Source organism: Lipotes vexillifer, unplaced genomic scaffold (assembly GCF_000442215.2).
Source record: "Lipotes vexillifer unplaced genomic scaffold, Lipotes_vexillifer_v1.1 scaffold232, whole genome shotgun sequence".
Classification (NCBI taxonomy): Eukaryota; Metazoa; Chordata; class Mammalia; order Artiodactyla; family Lipotidae; genus Lipotes; species Lipotes vexillifer.
The window spans coordinates 3,252,858-3,280,321 of NW_006793997.1; the positions used below are offsets into that span (position 1 = coordinate 3,252,858).

The 27,464-nt window shown below is 46.2% G+C and overlaps 1 protein-coding gene across 5 annotated transcripts in view; it reads left to right on the plus strand.

The window, feature by feature from the left end:
- MYH11 (myosin heavy chain 11) overlaps nucleotides 1-27,464 on the plus strand; it is a 125,137-nt gene that overhangs the window by 72,743 nt on the left and 24,930 nt on the right. For all 5 annotated transcript variants that reach the window (XM_007466941.1, XM_007466942.1, XM_007466944.1 and 2 more), the window contains 14 exons: nucleotides 3,088-3,231; nucleotides 10,726-10,821; nucleotides 12,855-12,973; nucleotides 14,669-14,821; nucleotides 15,748-15,921; nucleotides 16,898-17,071; nucleotides 18,437-18,551; nucleotides 21,251-21,444; nucleotides 22,823-22,944; nucleotides 23,068-23,137; nucleotides 23,302-23,462; nucleotides 24,845-24,953; nucleotides 26,686-26,817; nucleotides 26,909-27,115. In XM_007466941.1, coding sequence (XP_007467003.1) covers nucleotides 3,088-3,231; nucleotides 10,726-10,821; nucleotides 12,855-12,973; nucleotides 14,669-14,821; nucleotides 15,748-15,921; nucleotides 16,898-17,071; nucleotides 18,437-18,551; nucleotides 21,251-21,444; nucleotides 22,823-22,944; nucleotides 23,068-23,137; nucleotides 23,302-23,462; nucleotides 24,845-24,953; nucleotides 26,686-26,817; nucleotides 26,909-27,115 — 1,970 coding nt within the window. The remainder of the gene's footprint in view (nucleotides 1-3,087; nucleotides 3,232-10,725; nucleotides 10,822-12,854; nucleotides 12,974-14,668; nucleotides 14,822-15,747; nucleotides 15,922-16,897; nucleotides 17,072-18,436; nucleotides 18,552-21,250; nucleotides 21,445-22,822; nucleotides 22,945-23,067; nucleotides 23,138-23,301; nucleotides 23,463-24,844; nucleotides 24,954-26,685; nucleotides 26,818-26,908; nucleotides 27,116-27,464) is intronic.

Genomic DNA, 27,464 nt, shown 5'->3' on the forward strand with positions numbered 1-27,464 from the left:
GAAAGAGCTACACATCTCTGGGCAGCATCTCCTTTGTGTGAGTGAGTGTGGCTTCTGTTCAGTCATTCTCATTTACTGAGCACCTACTATGTGACATAGTAGATGTCCATTTCAGTTAGGCATTAAATAATTAATTAATCAAGCCCAGTTAGACTGGACGACATCAAGTCCAAATAGACACAATCTGTGCCTTCCAGGAAGGGAGAAAGACAATTGCCATATTTGCACGTTTACAAAACTTGCAGGTATTTAAGAGGCATTCTGATTTTATAAGGAATTTGGAAGGGCAGTGGAACCAAGCACTTTTCATTATTCCTGTTTTGAAAATAACTTTGAATTGACCTTTTTGTAGGGCAGGGGTCACCTATATTTTTCTGTAAAGAACCAGATAGTAAATCTCTTAGGTTCTGTAAGCCACACGGTTTTTGTCACAACTACTCAGCTCTGCTGTTGTAATGCAGAAGCAGCCACAGGCAATGCCTAAACCAATGGGCAAAGCTATACTACAATAGAATTTTATTTACAAAAATAGGAATGTGCTGTAGTTTGCTGCCCTCTGTTGTAAGGAAAATATTTTTCACATAAAAACTATATACTGTATACCAGACTCCAATAGGAAATTATACATTCTAGGCGTGTAAAAGAGTTAATCTACTAACTGCAAAGAATATATAAATCACAGCTGATTCAAGGAGTATACCAGTCAATACAAGTACATAGTATGGCCTACATTCTAGTAATAAGTTTAAGTCCTAAATTTTAGGAGAACAGTACAAATTTTGCTTCCCATCAGTTTTGTGACCCGGGGTTAGTTATTTTGCTTAGAAAATTACCAAAGGGATGTGTGGGCTGGTACCTTGGCTGTGATGAGGTGTATGGCAATGTTCCACCACTAGGGGAAGCAGCGTTCCTTATTTAATCTTGTTGCTTGGCATCTGGAGCAATTTTGGATAAAAGTGGGGAGGCAGAATGGATGTTAGACAGTGGCACATAGGTAAATTAGCAGTTATGGTGCAGACACGATGGCATGGCCCAGAGAGAAGCGTTTATATTTTTCTTCCACCTCTTTGGCACCAAAGTCAACAGTTTTGTTGTTTGGTAACCTGGGTTCCAGTTTTGTGCTCTGCCTCCGGTCTCCCAGAAATCAAGAGAGGATAAAATCAACAACTGAGATCCCTAGGAACCACTTGTATGCTTGATGATAGATCTGGGAAGAGGTTAGGCTTTTAGGGGGAGTCAAATGTTTTCACATGTATCCATGGTCTGGATAATGAAATCTTGGCAAAGACTCAAATCCTTGTGACTTTAATCAGGCATTTCAGTTCATCCAAAGGCTTAATTGGTGTCTCGGGTCAACTTAACCTCAACTTTATCAAGTAGCTTCCTAGTGACTTGACCCAGGAAAACCCTTTGTTTAAAAAGAAGAGCATCTTGCTGAATTCCCTCCAAAAGTATAATCAAATCCAGCCTAATTAAAGATTGATCTGGAAGAGGACACTTGATATATTGGACAGTGTCATAAAAGCAAATAGTATAAGAAAAAAAGAAGCAATTATAAATTTGGGAGAGAAATATGACTCTCCCAAAGTATGTATGACTTTTGGGAGTATGACTTTTCAGAGAATAATATTTAATAGATGTCATAAACAAGGAGTTGACAAATTTTTTTACTAAAGGGCCAGATAGTCCATATTTTAGGTTTGGGGATCATTTGGTTTTTCTTGCAACTACTCAACTCTGGCTGTTATTGTAGCATGAAAGCAGCCATAGAAAATAGACAAGGAGATGGGAGTGGCAATGTTTCAATAAAACTTGTTTTACAAATAAGAACCTGCTGTATAAAAAAATAAAAATAAAATTCAAAAAAAAGAACCTGCTATTTAAAAAATAAATAAAATAAAATTCAAAATAAAAAGAGCCTGCTGTGTTAAAAACATTAAATTAAAAAAAAAAAACTTTGTTTACAAAGATAACCAGCAGACCAGATTTGCCAATCCCTAATATAAGCCTTATCTGCTGATTCAGCTAGAAATAGTTTGAGAAGAGGGAGGCTAAATTGTAAGAGCGATTGTAAGAGCACCAAAGCTTTTTCCACCATAGCAGGAAGTCAGTGGATAATATCTAATTTTGACATATCCAGAAGTAGCCATTAATATGATATATAAAAGTAATATAAAGTAAGCCTATTACATAGAGAGATAATGATAACTACCAGAAAAAAACAGTTAAAAGAGATAAAAGCAGTTATTGTAGGGTAAGGTAGGAGTTGGACAAAAGATGGGACAAGCAATTGGTGTTTTTATTATAAACCTTTAGATAGTAATTAATTTTTTTCTCATAAATATATTTATTAAGCTTAACATGTTTGGTGAAGATAGGACAAAATCAACTATTACACAACATATATAGAACAAAAATCACAGTGTTAATTAGATGTCCAAAAAGATATATATGGTAAAATCACATACAGCTAAAGAATTATTTGATTATTAAAGAAGGAAAAACTGGGGTGATTCAGGGACAAATGCTGATGAAGGTTGTAAAACGAGGGTGCCTTTTTCCTCCCTCAGGATGCTCGTCAAGTTCACATTAAATTCTGTTTGATCAGTGTTGACTAGAAGCTGCAAGTTGCATTTCTCAGGCTCTTAGTACGAGTTTCGTATCAATAGCTCACTCACTGGTTTTTAAAATCCATGTGTATGTGTGATTTTGATAAAAGTTTAATAAATGGATGGATAAAGATTAATCTAACTTTTCAGACAGCTTTGTTTCTGAAGGCAGGGTACTCTGGGGCAATTGAGATAAAGGTGTCTCTTCCTCTGGGTAGAGGCAATGTCCTGTCAGGGGTCATGGCTTAGCAAGTGGAGCCAACGATGGATTTCAGCTGCCAGGCACCCTGGGGCAGTGCACAACCTGCACCACTGTATGAGGTGGGTGATGGCTTCTACGCGAAGAAGCAGAAGGAAGGTTTAAACTGTCCAAGTCTTGGGAAAGGGAAAGAAATTATGATGGGCCAGACCCTTTACCAGGTTCCTGTAAGTAGAAGTGTGCCTTCCTGACCACCACCCCGTCTTCCTCTCCTTCTAGATGACTTGCTTTTGGAGGGCTTCAGCAACTACACATTCCTCTCCAACGGATTTGTGCCCATCCCGGCAGCCCAGGACGATGAGATGTTCCAAGAAACCCTGGAGGCCATGGCGATCATGGGCTTCAATGAAGAGGAGCAGCTGTGTAAGTCTTCCCACCTCGAGGTGGGGTGCTGGTGAGGAGAGCGAGGTTCCTGCTCTCGATACTGATACCAGAAAAGCTTTACCGAAAGTCCAGGCTATTGTTCAACTCGTCCAAAAGAATTTGGGCAAGGAACACAAGGCACTAAGGAAAAAAATAAACACACACCGACACACACACACACACACACACACACACGTGCACACACACATACATGTGCACACACACTGAGGCTGAGTAGCAAGAGAACAAAGAAGTTTATTTAGTGCAGGAGTGAAAATTACATACTCGAAGAAGAGTGTGGGCATCCTCGTGAGTGAGGGGTGCCCCGCAGGGTTGTTGATCCCCCTTTTATCTTATTTTTAGCCCTTTGAATGGGTGGGTCTTTTTGATTAGGGGTGGAATGTTCATTGAGGGGAAGGTTGAGGTGTGGCCTGGATTACACCAGGTTGCATCAGCCCCCAGTCTTGTGCATTTTTCTGCTGAAACCACTGTACCTGTGCTCTAAGAGATGTTTTCCCTTAAATTTTCCTTTACTAGTCAAGCGCCACAGGTGAAAAGTCTTATAGGGTCATCAGCAACCTGTGCATTTTTATTGTGCATGCTCTACAGTTTTATTGGTCAGTTTCTTGCTCAAATGTTACAAAATTTCTGTGTTAGATACCATTCCTCCATGTGTCATGGCCTCGTTAAGTGCAAAACAAGGAGGTGGCTTTGCCTTCTGCCTAATGCCTATACATGAGGAGGCTGTCCTTGGGCCCGGCCCTGTCTTTCCTGCCTCAGTACCACTGGAATTAGTTAGGGAATTTTCTCTGGTCAGGACAGATTTCTGCTCTCTGAATTCCCCACTCCCTCAAAAAAAAAAGGAGAAGAAGAAAATTTAATATTACTTTAGGTGGTTTATTGGTGTTTTAGAAAGGTGGCTGCATGAGTTATGGCTCTTTTGGTTACAAGTGACAAAATTGGCTTAAGCAAAAAGGAAAATGATTCACTCATAGAGCTGAAAAATTCTGGGATACTGGCTTCAGGAACAGCGAATTCTAGGGACTCAAAGAACGTCTTTAGAACTTGGTCTCTCAACAACATTGTCTTTAAGTAGGAAGTAGTTTCTTGGCAACAAAATGGCTGCTGTGGCTCCAGCCCTTACATCCGTTGGTTTTATGTCCAGCAGAAATGAGCAGAGTGGATTCCCTGCCTGCACCCCTGAATGGAGTCACATTGCCTAGGTTGACATGCATATTCCTGAGCTACTCACAATGAGCCAGGGTTGTAGAAAGCTCTGTTATGTCTCTTTGTTATGGTCTCGATTCCATTCTTGGAGCTGGAGGTAGAGAGGCTGTTGGCCTCATTGAGAACATGTAGGCAGAGGGGAGGGTGAGTAATTGAGGCAGTGGGTGTACTTGGGTTCTTCCTGGAAAGGCAGTTCTGGTGATGGACCAATATTGATCAATATCATCAACCAATGACCAAGAAACACATTTCGTCCTGAGAATAGGAAAGCTCATAGAGATATTTCTGGTTTCCATGCTGTGCAAGAAACACTTTTTCTTCTGGGTTAGATATGCCTCAGTACTCAAGCTTAATCTCTTTTGGGAACACCAGGACAAGATTGTGGAAAATTTCGCTTTCTTCCCACACCCACACCCCTTTGGAGCCCCAGAATAATGGCTACAGTTGCAAAAATGAAACTTATAAGGAAGGGCAGATCCTTCAGAGATAACTTGGGGCCCAGAAAAAAGAAGACTCCATGAATGAGATAACAAATGGGTGGTGTTTGTGGATTTTGGCTAGGATCCTACTTCAGAATCCAGTGCTTACAGCATCCCTTCCTTAATGACATCAGCTCTCCAAGAATGATTCATTTTATTTGGAACATGAGTCAGTTTTTACTTCTAATCTTTGCTTTAAAAAAAAATACAACTGATGATTAAGTACTTGCTGTAGGCCAGATATTTGCTAAATACCCCCCTTTTTTTTTTCGGGACTTCCCTGGTGGTCCAGTGATTGGGACTTCACCTTCCAGTGAAGGGGGTGAGGGTTCGATCCCTGGTTGGGGAGCTAAGATCCCACATGCTTCGTGGCCAAAAAATCAAGGCATAAAACAGAATAAATATTGTAACAAATTCAGACTTTTTAAAGACTTTAAAAATGATCCACATCAAAAAAAATCTTAAAAAAAAAGAAATTAATGGGGTGGAAAGGGCCATATACACAAATAAACAGATAGCGGCATTATGACAGGTACCTTAAAAGAGATACAAATTACACTCAGAAGTCCAGAGACTGTAACAAGTAGCAGAAATATCATTCATATAATTGTGACTTTAAGTACAACACTCCATGGGAAAGTAATGGCATAAGAATTTCCAATCCATTGTAATAAGAAACACAAGTTTGTAGGTGACCTTTTTTGTCCCACAATGAAAGGTCTTAAATGTCAGGGTTATATTTCCTTTTTTTAAAATTTTAATTTTATTTATTTATTTATACAGCAAGTTCTTATTAGTCATCAATTTTATACACATCACTGTATACATGTCAATCCCAACCACCCAATTTATCATACCACCATCCCCACCCCACTGCGCTTTCCCCGCTTGGTGTCCATACATTTGTTCTCTACATCTGTGTCTCAACTTCTGCCCTGCAAACCGGTTCATCTGTACCATTTTTCTAGGTTCCACACACAGGCGTTACTAGATGATATTTGTTTTTCTCTTTCTGACTTACTTCACTCTGTATGACAGCCTCTAGATCCATCCACGTCTCAACAAATGACCCAATTTCATTCCTTTTTATGGCTGAGTAATATTCCATTGTATATATGTACCACAACTTCTTTATCCATTCATCTGTCGATGTGCATCTAGGTTGCTTCCATGTCCTGGCTATTGTAAATAGTGCTGCAATGAACATTGGGGTGCATGTGTCTTTTTGAATTATGGTTTTCTCTGGGTATATGCCCAGTAGTGGGATTGCTGGATCATATGGTAATTCTATTTTTAGTTTTTTAAGGAACCTCCATACTGTTCTCCATAGTGGCTGTATCAATTTACATTCCCACCAACAGTGCAAGAGTGTTCCCTTTTCTCCACACCCTCTCCAGCATTTGTTGTTTGTAGATTTTCTGATGATGCCCATTCTAACTGGTGTGAACTAAGAGTGCTAAATCCCCTTTTTTAAAAAATGTACCAGAATGTTCAGTTTTATTTAAATACTAAAAAACTGGAACAAACTAAAATATTGATTGATAGAAGGCTTATTCAGTTATTGGTTGACCTTATGAAAGAAAGCAACGGGACCTTTTAAATGGTCTTAGAAAGACATTGCCGTACGTGGAAATGCTTCTAATATATTTAAATTGAAGACATCAGGGAACAAAGCAGTGTGCTAAATGCTTTATATGCATTATTTAATGTCACAACAACCCTAAGGGGTGGCCATTATTACCTCAATTTGCAGATGAGGAAACTGAGGTACAGAGAAGTAAAGGAACTTACCCAAGGACACACTCTTGGAGCTGGGACTCACTCGGGTCTCATGGAATCCCAAGTCCCACTTTATGATTCACTGTGCTCTGTTTTTGTCTGTGGGAAGGTGGTTTTTGTCCTTTAAACTTAAAAAAAAGAATCTGTGTCAGAACCAAGGTATGGAAACCAAGGTTAAAAGGGGCCCAGAATGTTCTACAATGTGGACTGGCTTTGCTGGGTGATAAGTGATACAGAAGCCCACCATGAGATGGTGGTCCCTTCTCTAGTCCCTTTCAGTTCTTCTGATAACTTTCAAAGAGAGGAGCAGTTTGGCACCTACTAGGTCTTCAGCCCCTCCCTGACACTTGCTACTCCCCCTTTTAACCCTGGAGAGCAGACCCCAGGCCCAGCACCTTGGGCAGGCCCTAGCCTCTTGCTAGCATTTGATAATATGGTTTATCTTTCCTGTATTTATTTTTATAGGTGCCGACTATTTATGGCAAGGGAAGCTGATTTTTCACTTAAGATAAAGTTTTCTACTTAAGTGAATCATAGGAAAGAGAAGTGAATGTAAAGAAAAATGTTAAGTAAATAGTAGAACAGATGGTATGCCTATAGAACAAGCATTAGGATGAGGGTGTACAAATGACTGACACCCATGGGACACGGACTTAGACCAGTGTGTATACCAACCTTGATTATAAATCTAGGGCTACTCCCAGCCCTCCCCAAAGAAGCCAAAGGAAAATGGGGAGCTGACGGTAGTGTCAGGCCTGACCCCTGGAGCTGCATGAGGTTCCAGGTGACCAGTCTCCTCTGGTTCCTGGACTTCAGCAAGGGAGAATTACTTGCTCTAGATTACACAGGGAGCTAGGAACAGTATAAGACCATCATAATCATTGTGACATCATAGCAACTACTGTTTATTGAGCACTGCCTGGGTTTAGGTGCTATGCATTTAATCCTCATGACAGCCCTATGAAGCAGGTGGTTTTATGGGCCTTCAGATGGTGAAATGGGCCCAGAGAGGCTAATACCTGACTTGAAGTCACACAGCTGCTAATAACATTAATAACATGGCCAAGATGAGAACCCCCGGCAGCTAACTCCAGCGTCGTCCTCAGATCCTCCCAGGGACTGTCTAGGTCCATTTCCAGGTGTCAATCATTCACAGTTGATGCCGCTTCTGGGTTTCATCTGTATCATCATTGTTTGAATATTTTTATGCATAGGGTGGATTTCTATAGCCCCATCCACTCTGGGCTTTGTCCTAAACAACAGTTCCATACAATCACTAAGTATGTGTCCTGGTTATACAATTTGAAATAAATTAGAATAAGTACCTAACTATTGAAATGTTTTAAAAGTTTCACATACCACCTATAATCATCCACCCTGTGTACATGTGGTACGTCTGCCACAAGTTGGGAAAGCCTATTTCCTGTTCCTCAGTAATAAGGGTGGCGTATTAGTTTCCTGAGGCTGCTGTAACAAATTACCACAAACTTGGTGTCTTAAAACAACAGGAATTTATTCTCTCATGGTTCTGGAGGCCAGAAGTCTGAAACCAAGGTGTGGGCAGGGTTGGTTTCTTCTGGGGGCTCTGAGGGAAAATCCATCCCAGGCCCCTCTCCCGGCTTCTGTGGCTGCCGGCAGTCCTTGGCTTGTAGACGCATCACTACAACCTGCCTCCTTCTTTACGTTTCCTTCTGCCCTGTGCATCTTCTCTTCTCTCTCTTATCAGGTCACTTGTCATTGGATTTAGGGCCCACCAGTTTAATCTAAGGTGATCTCATTTAATTGCATCTGCAGGGATCTTGTTTCCAAATAAGGTTGCATTCTCAGGTTCTGGATGGTCATGTCTTTGGGTGGCCACCAGTCAACCCACTACAGATGGCTATTTCTATTTAGCACCTACTGGGCCAGGCCCCTGGTTTGCAGTATCTCTCCTGATATAAACTTTATGAAGCAGGTACTACTGTTACCCTCTCCATTTTGCAGATGGGGAAACTAAGGCTCAGCAAGGTGAAGCTGGACTTCCTAACACTAGAGTGCATGCTTTCAACCACTGCCCCAGACTGCCAGCCCTTGCCACCCTTGCTATCTGGGCAGCCCTCTCCACTTCGCACTTTGCTGTCCACCAGCTCTTGTGACCTGGGAGTGGTGACAATTCTTTTGTTATTTCTGCGACAGTGCTATCTATACCAGAAAGTGCAAACCAGCAGTGCCTGAGCCCTCAAGAGAGATTGGCCTCCACAGCCATTAAAGTTGTCCATTTTAAACCTGGGTAGATTTCACATAAAAATCTGGGTTTCCATCATCTTTGGAAAAATCAGAAGCCTGGCAGCTCTGGGCTTGCCTCCCCCGCGGCCATGATTGGAGTAGCAACTCTCCCCTTTCATGCAGGGTTGTGGCCCCCGTGAGTCCCCACAGTCCCCATCAATCTGCTTTGTTCATTTAGACCAGTGGTTCTCAGCTAGGGGTGAGTCAGCCCCCGGGGGATACTTGGCAATGTCTGGAGACATTTTTGGTTGTCACAACTTGGGAGAGGGTAGCACTACTGACATCTAGTGGTTAGAGACCAGGGATGTGGCTAAATAGCCTATAATGATGCATAGGATAACCCCACAACAAATTATCTGGGCCAAAATTTCACTAGTGTCCAGGTTGAGTGCTGAAATTCACTGCTTACCCAGGCTCTGCAGGCATTCCAGCAATCCTAATTTAGACTTGCAGTTTAAGAACTGTGAATATTGGTCTTGACAGTTTACTAAACCCCTTTCATAGATGGTAGTAAAGAAACTGCCTCAGCTGTGCCCTATAAACAGAAGCTCTGTTCATCTTTTGGGTGTAGATTTTTGCAGTGGTGAATGGGAGCATATGGGTGGCTGATCTAGGCCTTTCTCCTCCTGAGCTGGGCCAGGTGTGAGAACAGCTGTTGTAAAAGGTTGTCGTTTGGCCTAAGGAACCAGAGGAGGCTGGAATCTCTAGGTTTTGTTCTTGGAACACAATGATTTCTTCTTGGAAATCCTGGGTGATTTGCACCTGAGTTAATCTAAAGCCATGCATTTGCATTAATCAATCCTCCCTCTGTTATCCATCCAACCAACCAACCATCCATCCATCCATCCATCCATCTGTCTATCCATCTTCCTCCATCTATCTGTTCATCAATCCATTGATTGATCCATCCATCTATTACCTATCCATTCATTGATCCATCTATCATCCATTTTCCCTCCTTTCATCCATCCATCAATCCTCCATCCCTTCCCATCTGTCTGAACAAACCTGTGTAACTAGTACCTGTTATAACTAAGAGAACATGAATACCACCAGACCCCATGAAGCTCCATCTTGTTCCTTCTAGTAGCTTCCCCCAGTCAAGGATGACCACCATGCTGACTTCTAACAGCATAGATTTGCCCGTTCTTGAACGTAAATGGGACTTATACAGTACGTTCTTGTTTGCATGTGGAGTCCTTTGTTCAGCATTAGTATTTGTGAGATATACAGCAATTTTGTTGTTTGTAGTCATAAATCATTCAGTCTCCTTGCTGTATAGAAGGGGTTGACAAACATTTTCTGTAAAGGGCCAGAGAGTAAGTATTTTAGCCTTGGTGGGCCATACGATCTCCATGGCAACGGTTGAGATCTGCCATTAAGCATGCAAACCGCTATAGACAATATGTAAGTGAATGAGTGTGGCTGGGTTCCAATAAAACTTTATTTACAATGGCAGGCATTGGGCCGGATTTGGTCCACTGGCTATAGATTGCCATCCCCTGCTGCATAGTATTCCACTGTAGGGCACGGTTTTTAGCAGCCATCCAAAAATATTCTCCTCCCAGACAGATTTTCTCCCTTCTTAGCAGGGAATTGGGGTGCTTTGGCTTTCTCCTAAAAGCTCAGAACTGAGCCTTTTTAGGGGACAGATGTAGGCTGGCTCTGGGTCTTCAATGACCTTTAGACTCCAAACCTTGGTATTGGCACTTGTGTCTTATCTGTACTTCTCTCCTCACTTCAGCCATATTGAAGGTGGTGTCATCCGTCCTGCAACTTGGGAATATTGTCTTCAAGAAGGAAAGAAACACAGACCAGGCGTCCATGCCGGATAACACAGGTGCTTGCTGCTTTTTCATAATAGCTGATGACTTTGGTGATGGGAGGGAAGGTCACATTGTCTTTGGTTATTTTCCTGGATGAGGTTATCTGGGGCATTAACAAGAACTAGACTAGATTATTATCACTTAATTCTCTCTTTTTTCAAACTTTTCACTGCTTAAGATCCTACGTGGAAAGTTCTTGAGTCAGAGAGTGTGGGGAAAAACTAAGTTTTGGATCAGACAGGATCCTTAGGGAGTGCCTCTTCTAAAAACCCCACACTCATTTGTTTTATTAAACAAATATTTTTGAGCACCTGCTATATGCCGGGCACTGGGATACAGCAGGAAATGAGACAGGGACCACCCCATTTCTTATGGCATATACGGTCTTGTTGGGGAGACAGACCTCACATTTCCCTGCAGATGGGATTGTTGGATATAATAAAGGATGCTCAGTGAAATTTGAATTTCAGATAAACACTTTTGATAGTAAGTATGTTCTAGGCAATATTGGGGACACAATTATACTAAAAAGTGTTCATTGTTTATCTGAAATTCAAGTTTCACTGGGCGTCCTATATATTTTTCCTAAATCTTGACAGCCTACCTGCAAATAAGCAGTGTTTCGTGTTTTGAAAAGATGGCCTGGCTACCACCATGCTTGTTGGCGGCTGATGCAAAAGGATGACATAGGTTCCCAACGTGCTCACCTGTGACCTCACGTCGCCGTCTCAGGATGTATATTGGGTTGCTTTTCCAAGCTCCCAGTTTGACTGCCAGTTGTTTCTTATGTGTTACACTCCCAGATATAGCAAGTTAAAGGAATCCTCGCTCTGAGGAGAGACCCTCAGGGAAAGAGCACCCTTGAAAAGAGATGGTAAAAAATCCTAAAACTACACTATTTATCGTCCACCTCACACATCCAAACTATCGTGTATCACTAGTCTTCACGTTAAGGAAGCAGCTAATGGATTTTTTTTTTTTTTTGAGAAAAAGTTTTATGCAGAACTACATGAATACAGCAAGAACCCACATGTTCACCATTCAGAATTGACATTTGTGAATATTTTCAAATACATCTTTGTCTTTAGAATGAAGCAAAACACAGTATAGAGAAGATTGACATCTCTTATTCTCCCAACTGAGTCCCTGAACCTCCTGGCAACCACAATTGTACTGTACCACATACCCTTCTGGTTTTATGTTTATAATTTCACACACATGTATCTGAACAGTATACAGTGTTGTTTTGTGAGTGTGTTTTTAATTTATATGAATGATATCACTCTGTAGGCATCATTCTGCAACTTTTTTTCTTTTTTAACTCTGTACTCACAACTGTCTATATCAGGGTTTCCTAACAGTAGCATCCCCTAGTGTGACAATCAAAAATGTCTCCAGATATTGCCAATGTCCCATGGGAACCAAATCATCCCCAGCTGAGAACCACTGGTCTAGAGAGAAAGAAAAAGCCAGGTTATTGCTTTAACTGCTATTTGGTGTTCCATCTTATAAAAATACTGTGATACATTTGTTTGCTCCCTTATGAATAGACATAGTTGTTTCCAATATTTTTTCCACTACATACACTGCAACATATATCTTGAAATGGTGGAACAAATGCTTATTGAATTTAACTATACGTCAGGTTCATATCTACCTCATTTAATCCCATTGACAACCCAACAAGGTACCAAATAGCTGATCCTTTCTGTAAGCAAGAGTCTGGGAAGCTAAGTAGCTTTTCCAAAATCACATGGCTAGGAAGTGGGAAAGGAGCAAGGATTTGAACCTAGTTCTGACCCTAAGCTCCCAACTGGGGCCCACCTCCAACCCAGCCCCATCATTGCCTCTTTTAGCCAAACACTGGGGGTGAGGTCACTAATGACAGCAGTTTTTTAGGACTCTTTCATGCTATGTTCACTATCATGCTCCATCTCACCAAGGAAAAACCAGTGTATTCACAGATCACAAATATCCCATGTTATGTGCCTTATTTCCAAGCCTGCACTTTTGTGATACACTTAATATGCTTCTTTTCTCCAACCAGCTGCTCAGAAAGTTTGCCACCTCATGGGAATTAATGTGACAGATTTCACCAGATCCATCCTGACCCCACGTATCAAAGTCGGGCGGGATGTGGTACAGAAAGCTCAGACAAAAGAACAGGTAAATGATGCATTTGCCATTTATTCCTGCACTTGTCATTTATTCCTGCAGAATCTTCCATCCATCCAGCCCTATAGCCATCCATCCATCCATCCATCCACCCATCAATCCATCCATCTGTCCACCCATCCATTCATCTGTTACCTAACCAAACTTGGGTCCACTCACCAGCCACACAGCAAAGCCAATTTGCTGACACTGAGTTGTGGTGAAGGAAAGTACAGAGTTTATTGCAGGTGCCCAATGAGGAGAATGGGTGGCTCATGCTCAAAAGACCTGAACTCCCTGGTGGCTGTCAGGGAAGGGCTTTTATTGTTTTTGTTTTTGGTTTTTTTTCTTTCTGCGGTACGCGGGCCTCTCACTGTTGTGGCCTCTCCCGTTGCGGAGCACAGGCTCTGGACGCTCAGGCTCAGCGGCCATGGCTCACGGGCCCAGCCGCTCTGTGGCATGTGGGATCTTCCCGGACCAGGGCATGAACCCGTGTCCCCTGCATCGGCAGGTGGACTCTCAACCACTGTGCCACCAGGGAAGCCCAGGGAAGGGCTTTTTGTTTGGTTTTGTTTTTTTGTTTTTTTGTTTTTGTTTTTTTGTGGTACGCGGGCCTCTCACCGTTGTGGCCTCCAGGGAAGGGCTTTTAAAGGCAACGTTTGGGGTCAGGGTTGCAGGGGGTGTGACTTTCTTCAGATTGGTTTGTGGTGAGGTAACAGGGTGGTGTTCCAGGAATCTTAATCATCGAACTTCTGCTTCCAACCAGTCTGGGGGTCTATGCACTTGTGTATGTAGTCACCATCCTCCACCTGGGTGGGGGTCTTAGTTCCTGCAGAACAACTCAAAGGCTGTATCAGATTCAGATTGTTATGTGTATCCCTTGTGGAGGAACTAGGACTCTGTTTTATCCCTGCACTATTGTTTCTTGACTGCTTTTCCTTTGTTTCTGCATTCCCTCACTTCCCTAATTAGTAACTCCTTGAATCTGCTCTTTGGAAATCAGGGAAGGCTTAGGAGCCCTTTTTTTCTACAAACAAGAAACAGGGGACATGGAGGGGCTTTTGTACCTGTCAAGGCCCCACAGGGTCCTGCTCAGTTTTGGCCCCCATCCCCGCTCCAATCCTGAGTGGAACAGGTACAGTATGAGAAAGGGAATAAAATTTTGGATAGAGAGATTAATCATAAACTCAGCAGAGGAACTCGGTTTTAGGGGGACTTGGTTTCACATCCATCCATCCACCCATCCATCTTTGTATCCCTCATATATCCAATACTAGAATAATCAAAGTCCTATGTCAGGTTTTGAAGATACAACACTGACTGCATAAGAACAGCAGAGTTCCTCACTCCTGACCTCATCTTGAGCTCTTAATTGAAGTTACGAGGTCTGAACTAATTTTTGGAAATGACTGTATACCCTTTCTAGAGGCAGGACTGACCGCCTCTAAATGATCGCTGGGATGGAGCAGACTCCACTTTGTTCCAGGTCCCTCTTACAGGAAGTGATTATTATTCACATTGTCATTCCTAGGTCTGACCACTCCATTCATCACTGCTGGTTGTAGAGATGGTATAGTTTCCTTTTCTTTGTTTATTTTTTAAGGACTGATTATAGGTAGAGGGAAAATAAAAATCCAGGGCCACCAGCCAGGCCCATGTGAAAACACAGCCCATTGGGAGTAACCATGTCCTCTCGCCCCCCTGTAGGCAGACTTTGCAATAGAGGCTCTGGCCAAGGCCACTTATGAGCGCCTTTTCCGCTGGATACTCACCCGTGTGAACAAAGCCCTGGACAAGACTCACCGGCAAGGGGCTTCGTTTCTGGGGATCCTGGACATCGCTGGATTTGAGATCTTTGAGGTACAGCTTGGCAGGCTCATGACAGACATGGTCTCGGTTCTCTGGAAATTAGCTTCCACTTGGAGAAATCACTATTTTGGAGAAAGGCAGGTGGCTACTATAGGGTGAGAGACTGTCTAGTTAAGGTTAAATCCTTGAGGGTGTAAGAGACAGAAATCCAATGGGGAATGTATTGGTTTCTGAAACTGAGGCCAGAGGTACAGCTGGATCCAACAGGCAGGACCTGAACTCCTGCCATCTCCCTCTCTCTGCCATCCTCCACCTTGGCTCTATTCTCAAACAGGCTCTCCCCTCATGGTGGCAAGATGGCTGCCACCACTCCAGACTGCATCTCAGTTCCAACCAGTTCCAATTCTTTCCAACAGTTCCACCCAAAGTCTTAGAATTGAGTCTCATTGACTCCTACCTGAGTTGGGCCACATGTCACCTCAGAGCCAAGCAGTTTTTCGGGTCTTTCAGTACTTCATGGAATGTAACATGCCTCCTGGATCCCACTCCCATGGGTTGGAGGGAAGTTCTCAGCGAAAGGGAAGATGTTGAGATTGACAGATATTCCAGAACATATCTACTATGGAATTACTCCCTCTCTGAGCCTCAGTTTCCACATCTGCAAAATAGGGTGATGAAATACCTTACATGGTTATTCTATCCATAAATCATTGTGCAGATGGAGATAAGCATCCTTAAAACCACGTGTGTCCTTAAAACCATGTGACATGAGAATAAGTAACTTTTGCCAGCCCTCATGAACCCTGGGCAGCCTTCATTGGGGCCTGAGACCTCTCTGGGTGCTGAAATGGCACAGCAGGCTTGTGGAAAGTGTGTCCAGCGTGAGGCTTTCTCCAGCACGGAGCTTCTCCAGGGCCCCAAGTCCTCTGACTTGTACCGTGATGCTCACGGGGCCTCCTCTGGTGTCATGTGCTCAGGTGAACTCATTCGAGCAGCTGTGCATCAACTACACCAACGAGAAGCTGCAGCAGCTCTTCAACCACACCATGTTCATCCTGGAGCAGGAGGAGTACCAGCGCGAGGGCATCGAATGGAACTTCATCGACTTCGGGCTGGACCTGCAGCCATGCATCGAGCTCATCGAGCGGCCGGTAAGGCCCCACCTCACACTTGCACGCAGCTGGCACGCGAACCCTGCACACTCTCCATGGGGCATGGCTTCCCCCATCGCTGAGTCCCGAAAGCCTGTAAACTGAATCTTTGTGAACTAATTCACATTGTCCCTTGACTCACATTTTCATATCAACGGTATTTCTTTTTTTATTCCTCCCCTCTCCTCGCCTCCCCACCATGCCCATCCCTCCCCTTCCCATCTCTCCCAGTCGTTCATTCCCAAAGGCAAGGATCTTGGTTTTTTTCACTGACCCATCCCAAACTCCTAGAACCATGCACATAATAAGTACACAAGAAATAATTATTGAATGACTGTTTACTGAGCACCTACTATGTGCTGGGCCCTCTCTTTAGGGGCTGGGGATGTAACAATGAATGAGATGGATGCAGTCCCTGCCCTCCTGGAAGAGCAGATAATGAAACCAAACAAAAGAAGCAACTAAAACCCCTGATAAGGCCAACGTGGAGAGTGGTTTAGGAGTGCCTGCTTTGGACAGAGTAGTCAGGAAAGGCTTCTCTGATCTGAGTCCAAAAAGTGAAGGCCATTCCAGCAGAGCAAATGGCATGTGCAGATCTGGCGGTGCTCCTGACACCTTAGTTTAAAGTGTCTCAGCCACAGAGAAGCACTTTACTCAAAGGAACCCTTAGGTGAATTTATACGTAAAGGAATGCATTCCTTTGCTAGAACTCTTTGTGATGTTGTGTGTGTACTGCCCACGAGGGGGCAGCAGCAAGCATGTTCTGTTGGGGCTGGCCCTTCCCTAGTGCTGGTCCATTGGGTACATCATTCTTTGAGGATAGATTTGGGGAGCGGGGGTCGAGGGCGTAAATCCACCTTTATATGTAGGTAGATACAGTAATGGAGCCTATGCATGTGTTTGGGTGACCGGCTCTTCCTGGCAAGCCTGAGGCTTGGGCACCCTTGCTATGGTCTGCCCTGCTTGTCTTCCACAGAACAACCCTCCAGGTGTGCTGGCCCTGCTGGACGAGGAGTGCTGGTTCCCCAAAGCCACAGACAAGTCCTTTGTGGAGAAGTTGTGCTCGGAGCAGGGCAGCCACCCCAAGTTTCAGAAGCCCAAGCAACTCAAGGACAAAACTGAATTCTCTATCATCCACTATGCCGGGAAGGTACCAGCTGAATGTCCCAGGGGTCTCTCTGTCCCAGGGGACCCAGGCAGGATGCTCAGAGTAGGAGCAACTTGTGAATGGCAGAACCCAAAGACATCTGGTATAAATCAAATCCCAACCAAGTCTTATACATGATTTGTCTAAGCATCAGTAAGGGACAAGATATAGAGATATAACATATAATAGAAAGGCTAAAGTATATATAATACATGTATATTAGAGATATAGAATATATAATGTGGAGAGGCTAATATATATGTTGTATATTATATACATATATGAGATATATAATATAATATATTAGAGAGGCTACTGTATACAGCTATTATATTAGCCTCTCTAGTATACTCCAACCTCGGTGGCCAGGCAATTCTTTCTTGTATAGACTCTAAATCCTTCCTGCTACAAGTTAAACCCAACAGGAAGGGCCAACTGGAATGGGGTGACCAATAAACCCACTTGTGAGTCCAACAGGAATCTCCTTTATCATGCCCTTGGGTTTGCCATTGCCAGCCTGTGCCACCCAGGGAAATCTGCGACGGCTGTCTTCTTCCTTTTTCCTCCTTCCTCTTCCTCTGCCTCTGTCATCACTGTCATCATGTCATAGCTCTTGATGTACAGGACCTTCCCCTATGGCTCCTGAGTGTCCTGGATAGTGTAGAAAAGACATAGCTCAGTCTGACTTGAAGAATCTTAGGAGTATTTTATTGACTCCCCAGTATCTTCACTGGCGACAAGCAATGCCCTAAACCAGGGATTGGTGAACTACAGCCCAGGTGCCAAACCCAGCCCACAGCCTATTTTTGTAAATAAAGTTTTATTGGCACACAGTTAAGATCAGGCCTGGCCATCACCATTAACAGCCCACATCCTGTAATAGCCCACCAGAGCTATTTTATCAGTTCCTTCCATTTCATAGTCAAAATAATAAAATTAAAAAGAGGTCCCCAAATTTAATTTAAAAACCAGATTGTTGTCAAGCCTTTGCTGGGTGAGAGGTGAACTTTGGGTGTGAGGGGAGGGTATTCACCACCAGTGAAGCTCCACACCTTTCGGAATTCACAGGCATCGTGCTGGGCTCTGGAAAAGGGAGGCTGCCAGAGGAGGCTTACTAGGAGAAGGCAAGGATAGAGATGAGGCCTTCCTAGCACAGGCTACCATGGCTGATGCCCTACTGTGCGCAGAGCCCTTTAAAGTTCTGACCTATTGGTCTCTTCATTGATGTTTGTGGATTCCCATCATGGCAACCACTAATGTTTCCTCTCTGACCTCGGAAGATCCGGGAGGGAAACAGGAGGACTGGAGCCCTGCCCTTAGTTCATAACTGAAGCAGGAGCACCTGACCGGTGGGGTGGTCCTTGGCAGGTGGACTACAATGCAAACGCCTGGCTGACCAAGAATATGGACCCGCTGAATGACAATGTGACTTCCCTCCTCAATGCCTCCTCGGACAAGTTTGTGGCCGACCTGTGGAAGGACGGTAAGGCCCTGCCTGCTGAAGCAGGAGGACTGAACTCCCTCCAGCCCCTTCCAGCTGCCCCTGATTCCCACACCTGCTCCCAGGAGGGGCGGGCCTGTGTGCGTGCGGTGGGGGAGAGGGCAGTGTTGGCAGGTGCTAATGATGTCTGATTGACACATTCAACAAATTCCTGAGCCCCTCAACCCCACGCCTGGACCCCAGGGAGAAGGTCCTGAGTCAGGGCTCAGGCACTGATGGTGGAAATATCCTAGAAGGCATGTTGGGTCAGAAGGCCCCTTCTGGAGTCAGAAAGGCTTAACTGAATTCTCTTCTCTGCCATGTACCAGCTGTGTGATCTTGGACAAGTCACTTGACTTCCTTAAGCTTCCCTGTCCTCATTGCTAAAGCCAGAAAAAAAATAATAATCCCCTACCTCCCCTAAGATTATTGTGAGGGTGAAATGAGATCAGTGGGGCCAAGCTTGACCGTGGATCAGGATCTCCTGGAAGGCTTGTTAAAACTCAGATGATCGCTGGGCCTCCTCACCGGGATGGGGCCTGAGAATTTGTATTTCTAACAAGTTCCTGGGTGGTGCTGATGCTGCTGGTTTGGGGACCACACTTCGGTTCCCTTTAAGAATTAGAGAATAGATAATCCAGGTGAAGTACTTAGCACCTGCTGGCCCATAGTAGGGACTTAGTATATATCGGCTGCTGCAATGACTATTAGGGGTGGTGGGCTTTACTGCTTTTGTTCCTGGACCTCGGTGCCCACAGCAGATTTCACTCTTGACATACAGCCTGTGGGCCTAGGGCCTACAAGACTGGCTGCCCTTGCTTTAGGCATGGGGTTCAGTTCTGCCAACATTTCCTGGGTGTCAAGGCCCTGGGATGGGGTAACAGCATCTCAACCTGGGTCATACCTCACACCTGGGACTCATGATGAACTCAGCAAGTCCTTCCTTCAAGGAGCCACAGTCTTGTGGGAGAGGCAGACAAACAAAGACATTATTGCATGAAGCCTAGTTGAGCACAAAGAGCAGAAATGGTGGGGTCTAATGCCAGTGGGGTTGAACCCCACAACACCATCAACCAACTGGATACAATTGACTATACCTGCAGTCTGTGTTGTCCAACAGCAGAACACATGTCCTTCTCAAGCTCATGTGGAACTTTCACCAAGATGGACCACACTCTGGACCCTAAAACGCACCTTAACAAATTGAAAAGAATAGAAATCATACAATGTCTGCTCTTAGACCACAGTGGAATTGAACTAGAAATAACAGAAAGAGGGCTTCCCTGGTGGCGCAGTGGTTGAGAGTCCGCCTGCCGCTGCAGAGGACACGGGTTCGTGCCCCGGTCCGGGAAGATCCCACATGCCACGGAGCGGCTGGGCCGGTGAGCCATGGCCGCTGAGCCTGCGCGTCCGGAGCCTGTGCTCTGCAACAGGAGAGGCCACAGCAGTGAGAGGCCCGCTTACGGCAAAAAAATAAAAATAAAAAAAATAACAAGAAATAACAGAAAGATAACTGAAGAATCTGAAAATATGTGGAGGTTAAATAACACACTTCTAAATAACACAATGGGTCAAAGAACAAATTTCTTTGACCCATTGTGTTATTTAGAAGTGTGTTGTCATTTGTTAATTTTCTCAAGGGAAATTTTAAAATGTTGAACCAAATGAAAATGAAAACACTACTTATTAAAATTTGTGGGATACAGCAAAAGCTGTGCTTTGAGGGAAATTTATAGCAATGCCAGGATTGGGCTTGGTATGTGCAGCACCCGCTGGGCCAGTAGGAGTCTCTCATTCCATTCTGAAAGAAAAAGAGCCTTGGTGGTGATAATAGTAATAATAATAATAATACCACCACCCACTCTTTGTTGCTTTGTTGAGCACTTATCAAAGTGCCAGATTCCTATGTTGGAGTGTTTGCTATGCCTTCTACCCAGAATATTCCTTCTCTTGATATCTGCCTGAATACTTTCTGGTCTCTACTCAAAAATATCAGTTTATCAGAGAGACACCCCCATCACGCTAAGAGATCACCCCCATCACTCCCAACCCACCTTAACCCTGCTTTATCTTTCTAAGCACACCTTCACCACCCCAAATATTATATACCTACATGTGTGATCATTGTCTGCTCCTTCCATTAGGATATCCACAGAATATGAGCTGGGGTCAGGGGGACACAGGGTCTGTGTTTTGTTCATGTCTGTATGCCCAGGGCCTGACACACAGTAGGCTCTCAATAAATATTTGTTGGTGGATGAAGGATTGAAGGCAGGCAGGGAAGTAAGCAATTTGCAAGCCTTATTCACTTATTCCTGCCCTGGAAGGTAGATGCTGTCATCAACTCCATTTCATAGAAGGAGAAACTGAGGCACAAAATGACGCTAGGCCAAGGCAGTGGCAAAAGCAGGATTTACTCCCATGTCTCTGTGACAATGTCAGAGAGAATTTGTTCTTTCTGTCACTCAGGAGCTCTCAGGGTCTCAGAAATAGATAATATAGTACTTGGAAAGCAAAGCCCCCTGTGCCTCCATTTACCTGCCTCTAGAGGGAAGGTGTTGGCTGGCAGAGGAAAGAATGGGGAATGGTGCCCACAAGGGAGCAGGGGACCTGAGGTCTCAACCTTCCAGGCTGGTCCCCTGGCCTGCTGTGGAGGTTCAGGTTCCCTGGGTGGGCCGACATCACCCTTCATGTGCCCACAGTGGACCGCATTGTGGGCCTGGACCAGATGGCCAAGATGACGGAGAGCTCACTGCCCAGTGCCTCCAAGACCAAGAAGGGCATGTTCCGTACTGTGGGGCAGCTGTACAAGGAGCAGCTGGGGAAGCTGATGACCACGCTGCGGAATACCACCCCCAACTTCGTGCGCTGCATCATCCCCAACCATGAGAAGAGGGTGAGGCTACCACCCGGCTCTTGGGGGGGTCAGAAAGTCCCCCCGGGACATCATCAGGGTCTGTGGGGAAAGGGAAGGCAGACCGGGGTACAAGGGCTGGAGGAAAGCTTGACCACCACCCCACCACCCCGAGGGCTCCATCTGACATGGGTAGGAGGTGCTCATTTCCCAGCCTGGAGGCAAAAGAAGGCAAGGGAGGAAAGGAGAATGCACCCGGGGACTTTGAGCCCTGGAGTGGCTGCACAGGGTATCAGATCAGTCGTTCGTCCATTATTCCAGCTAATAATTACTGAGCTCCATTTGTGCCAGGAGCTGGGGATACGGTGCTGGATAAATTATTGTCCTTGCCTGCAGGTTTCTTATAATCTAGGGCAGGGGTGCTTTAGCTGGGGGCAATTGTGTGCCCTCCCTCCCCTGCAGGGGACATTTGGCCATGTCCGGAGACATTTTTAATGGGGACGGGGCAATTACTGGCATCCAGTGCATAGAAGCCAGGGATGCTGCTAAACATCCTCCAGTGTGCAGGGCAGTCCCCCACCACAGAGAATTATCCAGCCCAAGATGTCAGTATTGCTGAGGTTGTGGGAGAGGTAGACAGCTGATACCCATGATGTTATCTGGGTAAATTATGAGAACACTAAAGAGCTGGGGCTCCCACTTGAGACTCAGGGCTCAGAGAAAGCTTCTTAGAGAATGGGAAGTTGGTGATGCTGAGAGCAGCGTGGGAAGGGCATCCTAGGCAGAGGGACCAGAATAAGCAAAAGTGTGGAGGTGAGAAATGAAGGGTCTGGGCAAGGAAACGCTAGGTGGGTCATTTTGTGTTGACGTGTGATGGTGTGAGGCAGGGATTGGGAAGAGCTGAGGCTGGAACTGTGGGTGGGGCTAGATTGTGGAGTTCCTGTGGGTGGACCAGAGCTTGGCCTTCCTTCTGTAGGATGCCATCGGGGGCTTTTAAAAGCAGGGGTATGTCATGATCAGATTCACATTTTAGAAACCAAATAAGGGGATAAGAGAGTCAGGACGGGGTGGGACGATAGTATGAAGCTGTTGTGATCATTGGGACAGGAGAAGATGGGGGTGAGTAGATGGCAGTGACAATGGTAGTGGAGAGAAGTGTGTAGATGGGGAGATACTTGGGAGGTAGGAGTCATAGAACTGGTGATGGACAGGAAGTGAGGGAGGGAGAAGGGACGAGGAGGAAGCCCCAGGTGATGCTAGTGCCACCAAGTACAAGAGGTGGCACCAGAACCCTCAGCTGAGCTCTCACCTGGTGCCCCGTGATCCCCCATGGCCTGGCGAGGTGGGTCACCAGGCCTGAGATTTGGGGCTTGCTGCTCCCCGCGGCCCCGGCGGCCCACTGCCCTTTGCGTCTTTGCAGTCCGGAAAGCTGGACGCCTTTCTGGTGCTGGAGCAGCTGCGGTGCAACGGGGTCTTGGAAGGCATCCGAATCTGCCGCCAGGGATTCCCTAACAGGATCGTCTTCCAGGAGTTCCGCCAACGGTGAGCCCACCGGCACCGGGCACGGGTGGGGCAGCGGGTGGGATGGGGGTGAGCAGGCTGGGTGGAGGGACAGACGGACGACAGAGATGCACTCGGTCGGTGACTCCTGCCCTGTGTCTCAAGCTATGAGATCCTGGCCGCAAACACCATTCCCAAAGGCTTCATGGACGGGAAGCAGGCCTGCATTCTGATGGTGAGCCCAGCCCCAGCCCCAGCCCAGAAACCCAACTGCAGACCTCCCGGCCTCTGGTGGCACTTCCCGCAGCTGCTCCGGGTGGGACCCTCCTTAAACACACTTAACCCCTGGCCAAGTGGTATAGCCGAGAACGGGAACTCTCTTCCTCCTTCCTTCTGCAGATCAAAGCCCTAGAACTCGACCCCAACTTGTACAGGATTGGGCAGAGCAAAATATTCTTCCGAACTGGCGTCCTGGCCCACCTAGAAGAGGAGCGGGACTTAAAGATCACCGACGTCATCATGGCTTTCCAGGCGATGTGTCGCGGTTACCTGGCCAGAAAGTAAAGACCCACGCGCCATCGCCTCCCTGCAAACACAGACCAGAAATGCAAATTTTCGTGGGCTTTCTGGCCTCATGTTCTGATTTTCTGATTCTAAGAGGCCATCTGCTCTAAGATGCATCATTGATTGAATGGCAGCCTTTTCCTGGGGGAGAGAAATGCTACCACTTTAAATATATGCACTAGTTATAAGGGCAGGGCAGGAAGGAGGTAAGACCATGGGCTCTGGAGAGTTAGACGTGGGTTCTCATCCTGGCTCCCCTACTTATTTGCTGAAGAACCTTGGGAAGGTTACTCTACCTCTGAGCCTCAGGAAAATGAGCATAATCATGCCTGCCTCATAAACTTCTTTTAATGAGGGGTCAATGAAATACTACATGAAAAGGGTTGAGAACAGTGGCTGGCTATCATTTCAGTAATGTGAGAATATGATAAAGTGTCTGAGGAAAGAGTATTTGTGTCTATACCCCTATGTCCAAGTGGGACTCATAAGGCAAAGTCTTAGAAGGCCTGATGCCCCCGCTGTTTTGGGAATCCTGGGGGCTGGGTGAGGGCTGCAGTTCCTCCATGAAACTCACACCCCAAACAGGACACAGGGGCTGGCAGAGTAGCTCTTGTCCAGGGCATATGCCTTCAGGAGGTACGGACCATGCACTCATCTGCAGAGCCCTGACTGTGTCAAGCTGATTCATTGTCAAGTAGACCCAGGATGGTCAAGGCCAGATCTGGGGAGCTCTTGGCCCAGGGACAGACCTAAACTGTTAAATTTCATAACTAAATTCTCTGTTGCCACCCCTCCCACCTCCAGACTAACTAACTGGGGCAATTTTATTCTTCAAATTCACCCACATCCAAGATGGCAGCCGCAATGGCAGCCGCACAGAGGTGAGAGGATGGTGCTCACTGTTCTGTGGTTTCTCAGACCCAGTAGCCCTTAAGTAGGAAGAGTGCTGGTTCTGTGTCAGGTATGGGATTTTTAATTATCTGAGGAAAGGATAGGTTTGTCAGACACTCAGCTTTGGGGAAGATGTGGCACAGCTGAGGGTGTAGGACACCCCTTAGGAATGGTGTAGCGTAGATCAATTTCCTAGGTGTTGTCAGGACCACAGATCTGAATCCGGGGCATTTTGTGAGCCTTGGGTCTTCCTTGTCCACTGAGAAAGGCTCTGGCCTCCAGATGGTATACTTTTGCTGATGCTCAGAGCTTCCTGGAGAATCTGGGCTGGAGAGAATGGGGGACGTCCTTGTACAAGTCACTAAATCACAAGCCAAACAGAAGCGTCCTGGCTTCGGGATGCTGCGGGGCGGGATGCTGTGACAACACAGTGAGGTGTGTGTTGAGCCAAGCAGGTCTTCTCACAGCTCCCCTTCCCTCTCCCCAGGGCTTTTGCCAAGAGGCAGCAGCAGCTGACGGCCATGAAAGTGATTCAGAGGAACTGCGCCGCCTACCTCAAGCTGCGGAACTGGCAGTGGTGGCGGCTCTTCACCAAAGTGAGTGCTTCCTTCTCCCACCCCCCCACCCCCCTCCCAGTCCTGGGTCTTCACTTGGACGCTGTCCATGTGGGACTGCAGGTGATTGACAGCAGGTGTGCAACTGCGGGCTTGAAACCAAACCTTGCCCTTTGGCGATTCTCTGGGCCTGAGAAAGGCCCCCTCTTCGGCACATGGGTTACAGCCATGACCTTAACCCAGAGGCAGAGCCTTTCCGTCACCACGAGGATCACCTATTGTGCCTTTAGAGCCCTACCCACTTCCCTCCATAGCCCCAGCAAGCACGAATCTGTTCTCCATTTCTATAATTTTGTCATCTCAAGGATGTTATATAAACGGGGTCCTTCAGTATGTCACCTTTTGAGATGGGCTTTTGTCACGAAGCATCATTCCCTGGAGATCCCTCCACCCAGCTTGTTGTGTATATCCATTGTTTTTTTCTCTGGGTACAACTTGGTCTTGCAGCATCGCTGGCTGTCATGAGCCAATCGTGCAAAGACTTGCTCTGCAGGGACAGACATGGCTTTCTCTTAGGTGCCCTTGAGTGTGTAAATGGGCACAAACCTTTTTACTGAGCAAGTATGTATTGAGTAACTACCGTGCACCAGACACATGCAAGGTGCTAGGGATGCCCTGTGGCCTCATGAATATTCTAGTCGAGTGGGGAAGCAGGTGGGGTCTGCACAGGAACCAATGCCCACGGCAGACTGGGATCAGCACAGGAAGGAAGCCACAGTGTGTCTGACAGGGGCTCCCCTAGTGCCAGGCAGGGCTTGAACACAGGAGTTAAGAGTCAGCTTGGTGAAGAGCAGTGAGGGGAAGCTGCTTTTGGAAATGTTCATCCCCACTGACCCAACTTCTAGAAAACTCTTCTCAGAAAACCATCTGAAATAAAATCAAGAATGAAGGACATTCATTTACAAGAGCAAAATTTCAATGCCCAGCCCTGGCAGACTGACTCACACCAGCTCATCCATCAATGGGATATTTTTCAACCATTAAAAATGATGGTTATCTACAAGTCAAGTTGTAAAGCTGATGGGACAGCATGGGGTGATAATTATCTTATAGCTTTTAGTAATAAAAGCAGCAAGTAGGGAATTCCCTGGCGGTCTAGTGGTCAGGACTCCACGCTTTCACTGCCAGGCGCCTGGGTTCAATCCCTGGTCGGGGAACTAAGATCCCACAAACCGTGCAGCGCAGCCAAAAATAAAAAGCAGCATGTAACACTGGGCAGCGTGATCTCAGGTATATTTTTTTAATGTGTAGGACAATGCTGAGAATGGGAGGTAGGATGTAGGGGATTTTCTTTCCTTTTCTCTTTGGAGGGAAACATATCAGTTTGTCGGCAGCAGTTCTCTCTCAGGATGGGACTAAATGGGGGGAGAGGAGACTTTCTCCTTTCACTCTGCACCTTTTCCCATTGCTCTAATTTAGGATTTTTCAATCTCAGCACTGCTGATATTTTGGGATGGATAATTCTGTGCCGGGGGGGTTGTCCTGAGCATTCTAGAATGGTGGGCAGCATCCCTGGCCTATATCCACTAGATGCCAGTAGCATTCCCCACCCCAGTTGTGACAGCTAAAACTGCCCCCAGAAATTGCCAAATATCCCATTAGGATCTGCGAGTGGGGTAAAATTGTCCCTTGCTGAGAACCACTGATGTATTTATTACGAGAGTGTTTCCCTTGTGCCACGAAAGCAAGTGACGGGCTGACCCTGTGTGTGCAGGTGAAGCCCCTGCTGCAGGTGACGAGGCAGGAGGAGGAGATGCAGGCCAAGGAGGATGAGCTGCAGAAGACCAAGGAGCGGCAGCAGAAGGCAGAAAGCGAGCTCAAGGAGCTGGGCCAGAAACACGCGCAGGTACCGGGCCGGGAGCCTGGCCGGGGCCGTGGAGGGCAGGAAGCCTGCTCCTGTGGGGCTCACGGGCCGTCTCCCCACCCTCTGCATGCAGCTGACCGAGGAGAAGAACCTGCTTCAGGAGCAGCTGCAGGCAGAGACGGAGCTGTACGCGGAGGCCGAGGAGATGCGGGTCCGGCTGGCAGCCAAGAAGCAGGAGCTGGAGGAGATCCTGCATGAGATGGAGGCCCGCCTGGAGGAGGAGGAAGACCGGGGCCAGCAGCTGCAGGCAGAACGGAAGAAGATGGCCCAGCAGATGCTGGTAAGGCACTGCAGGGGCAGCCCTCGGTGGGTACGAAATCCCTTGACCCTCACGGCAGGCCTGTGAGGTGCATCTGACGTTGTATGTCCCCTTTGGACAGAGAAAGAGACTAAGGCTCGGAGAGAAACCACCATCTGCCCACAAAGGTCTCCGTGGAAGCCTGCTCAGTTCTACTGCCCTGCCTTTCATGTGCAAACACCTTTCTTCCTAATAGCAACCCTGGGTGAGGGGTAATTGTATCAGTAAGCTATTGTTGCAGAACCAAAACACCCCAAAACTTAGCAGCTTGGAAATAACAAACATTTATCTCACACAGTCGTGACTCTTGAGAGTGGCTTAGCTGGGTGAT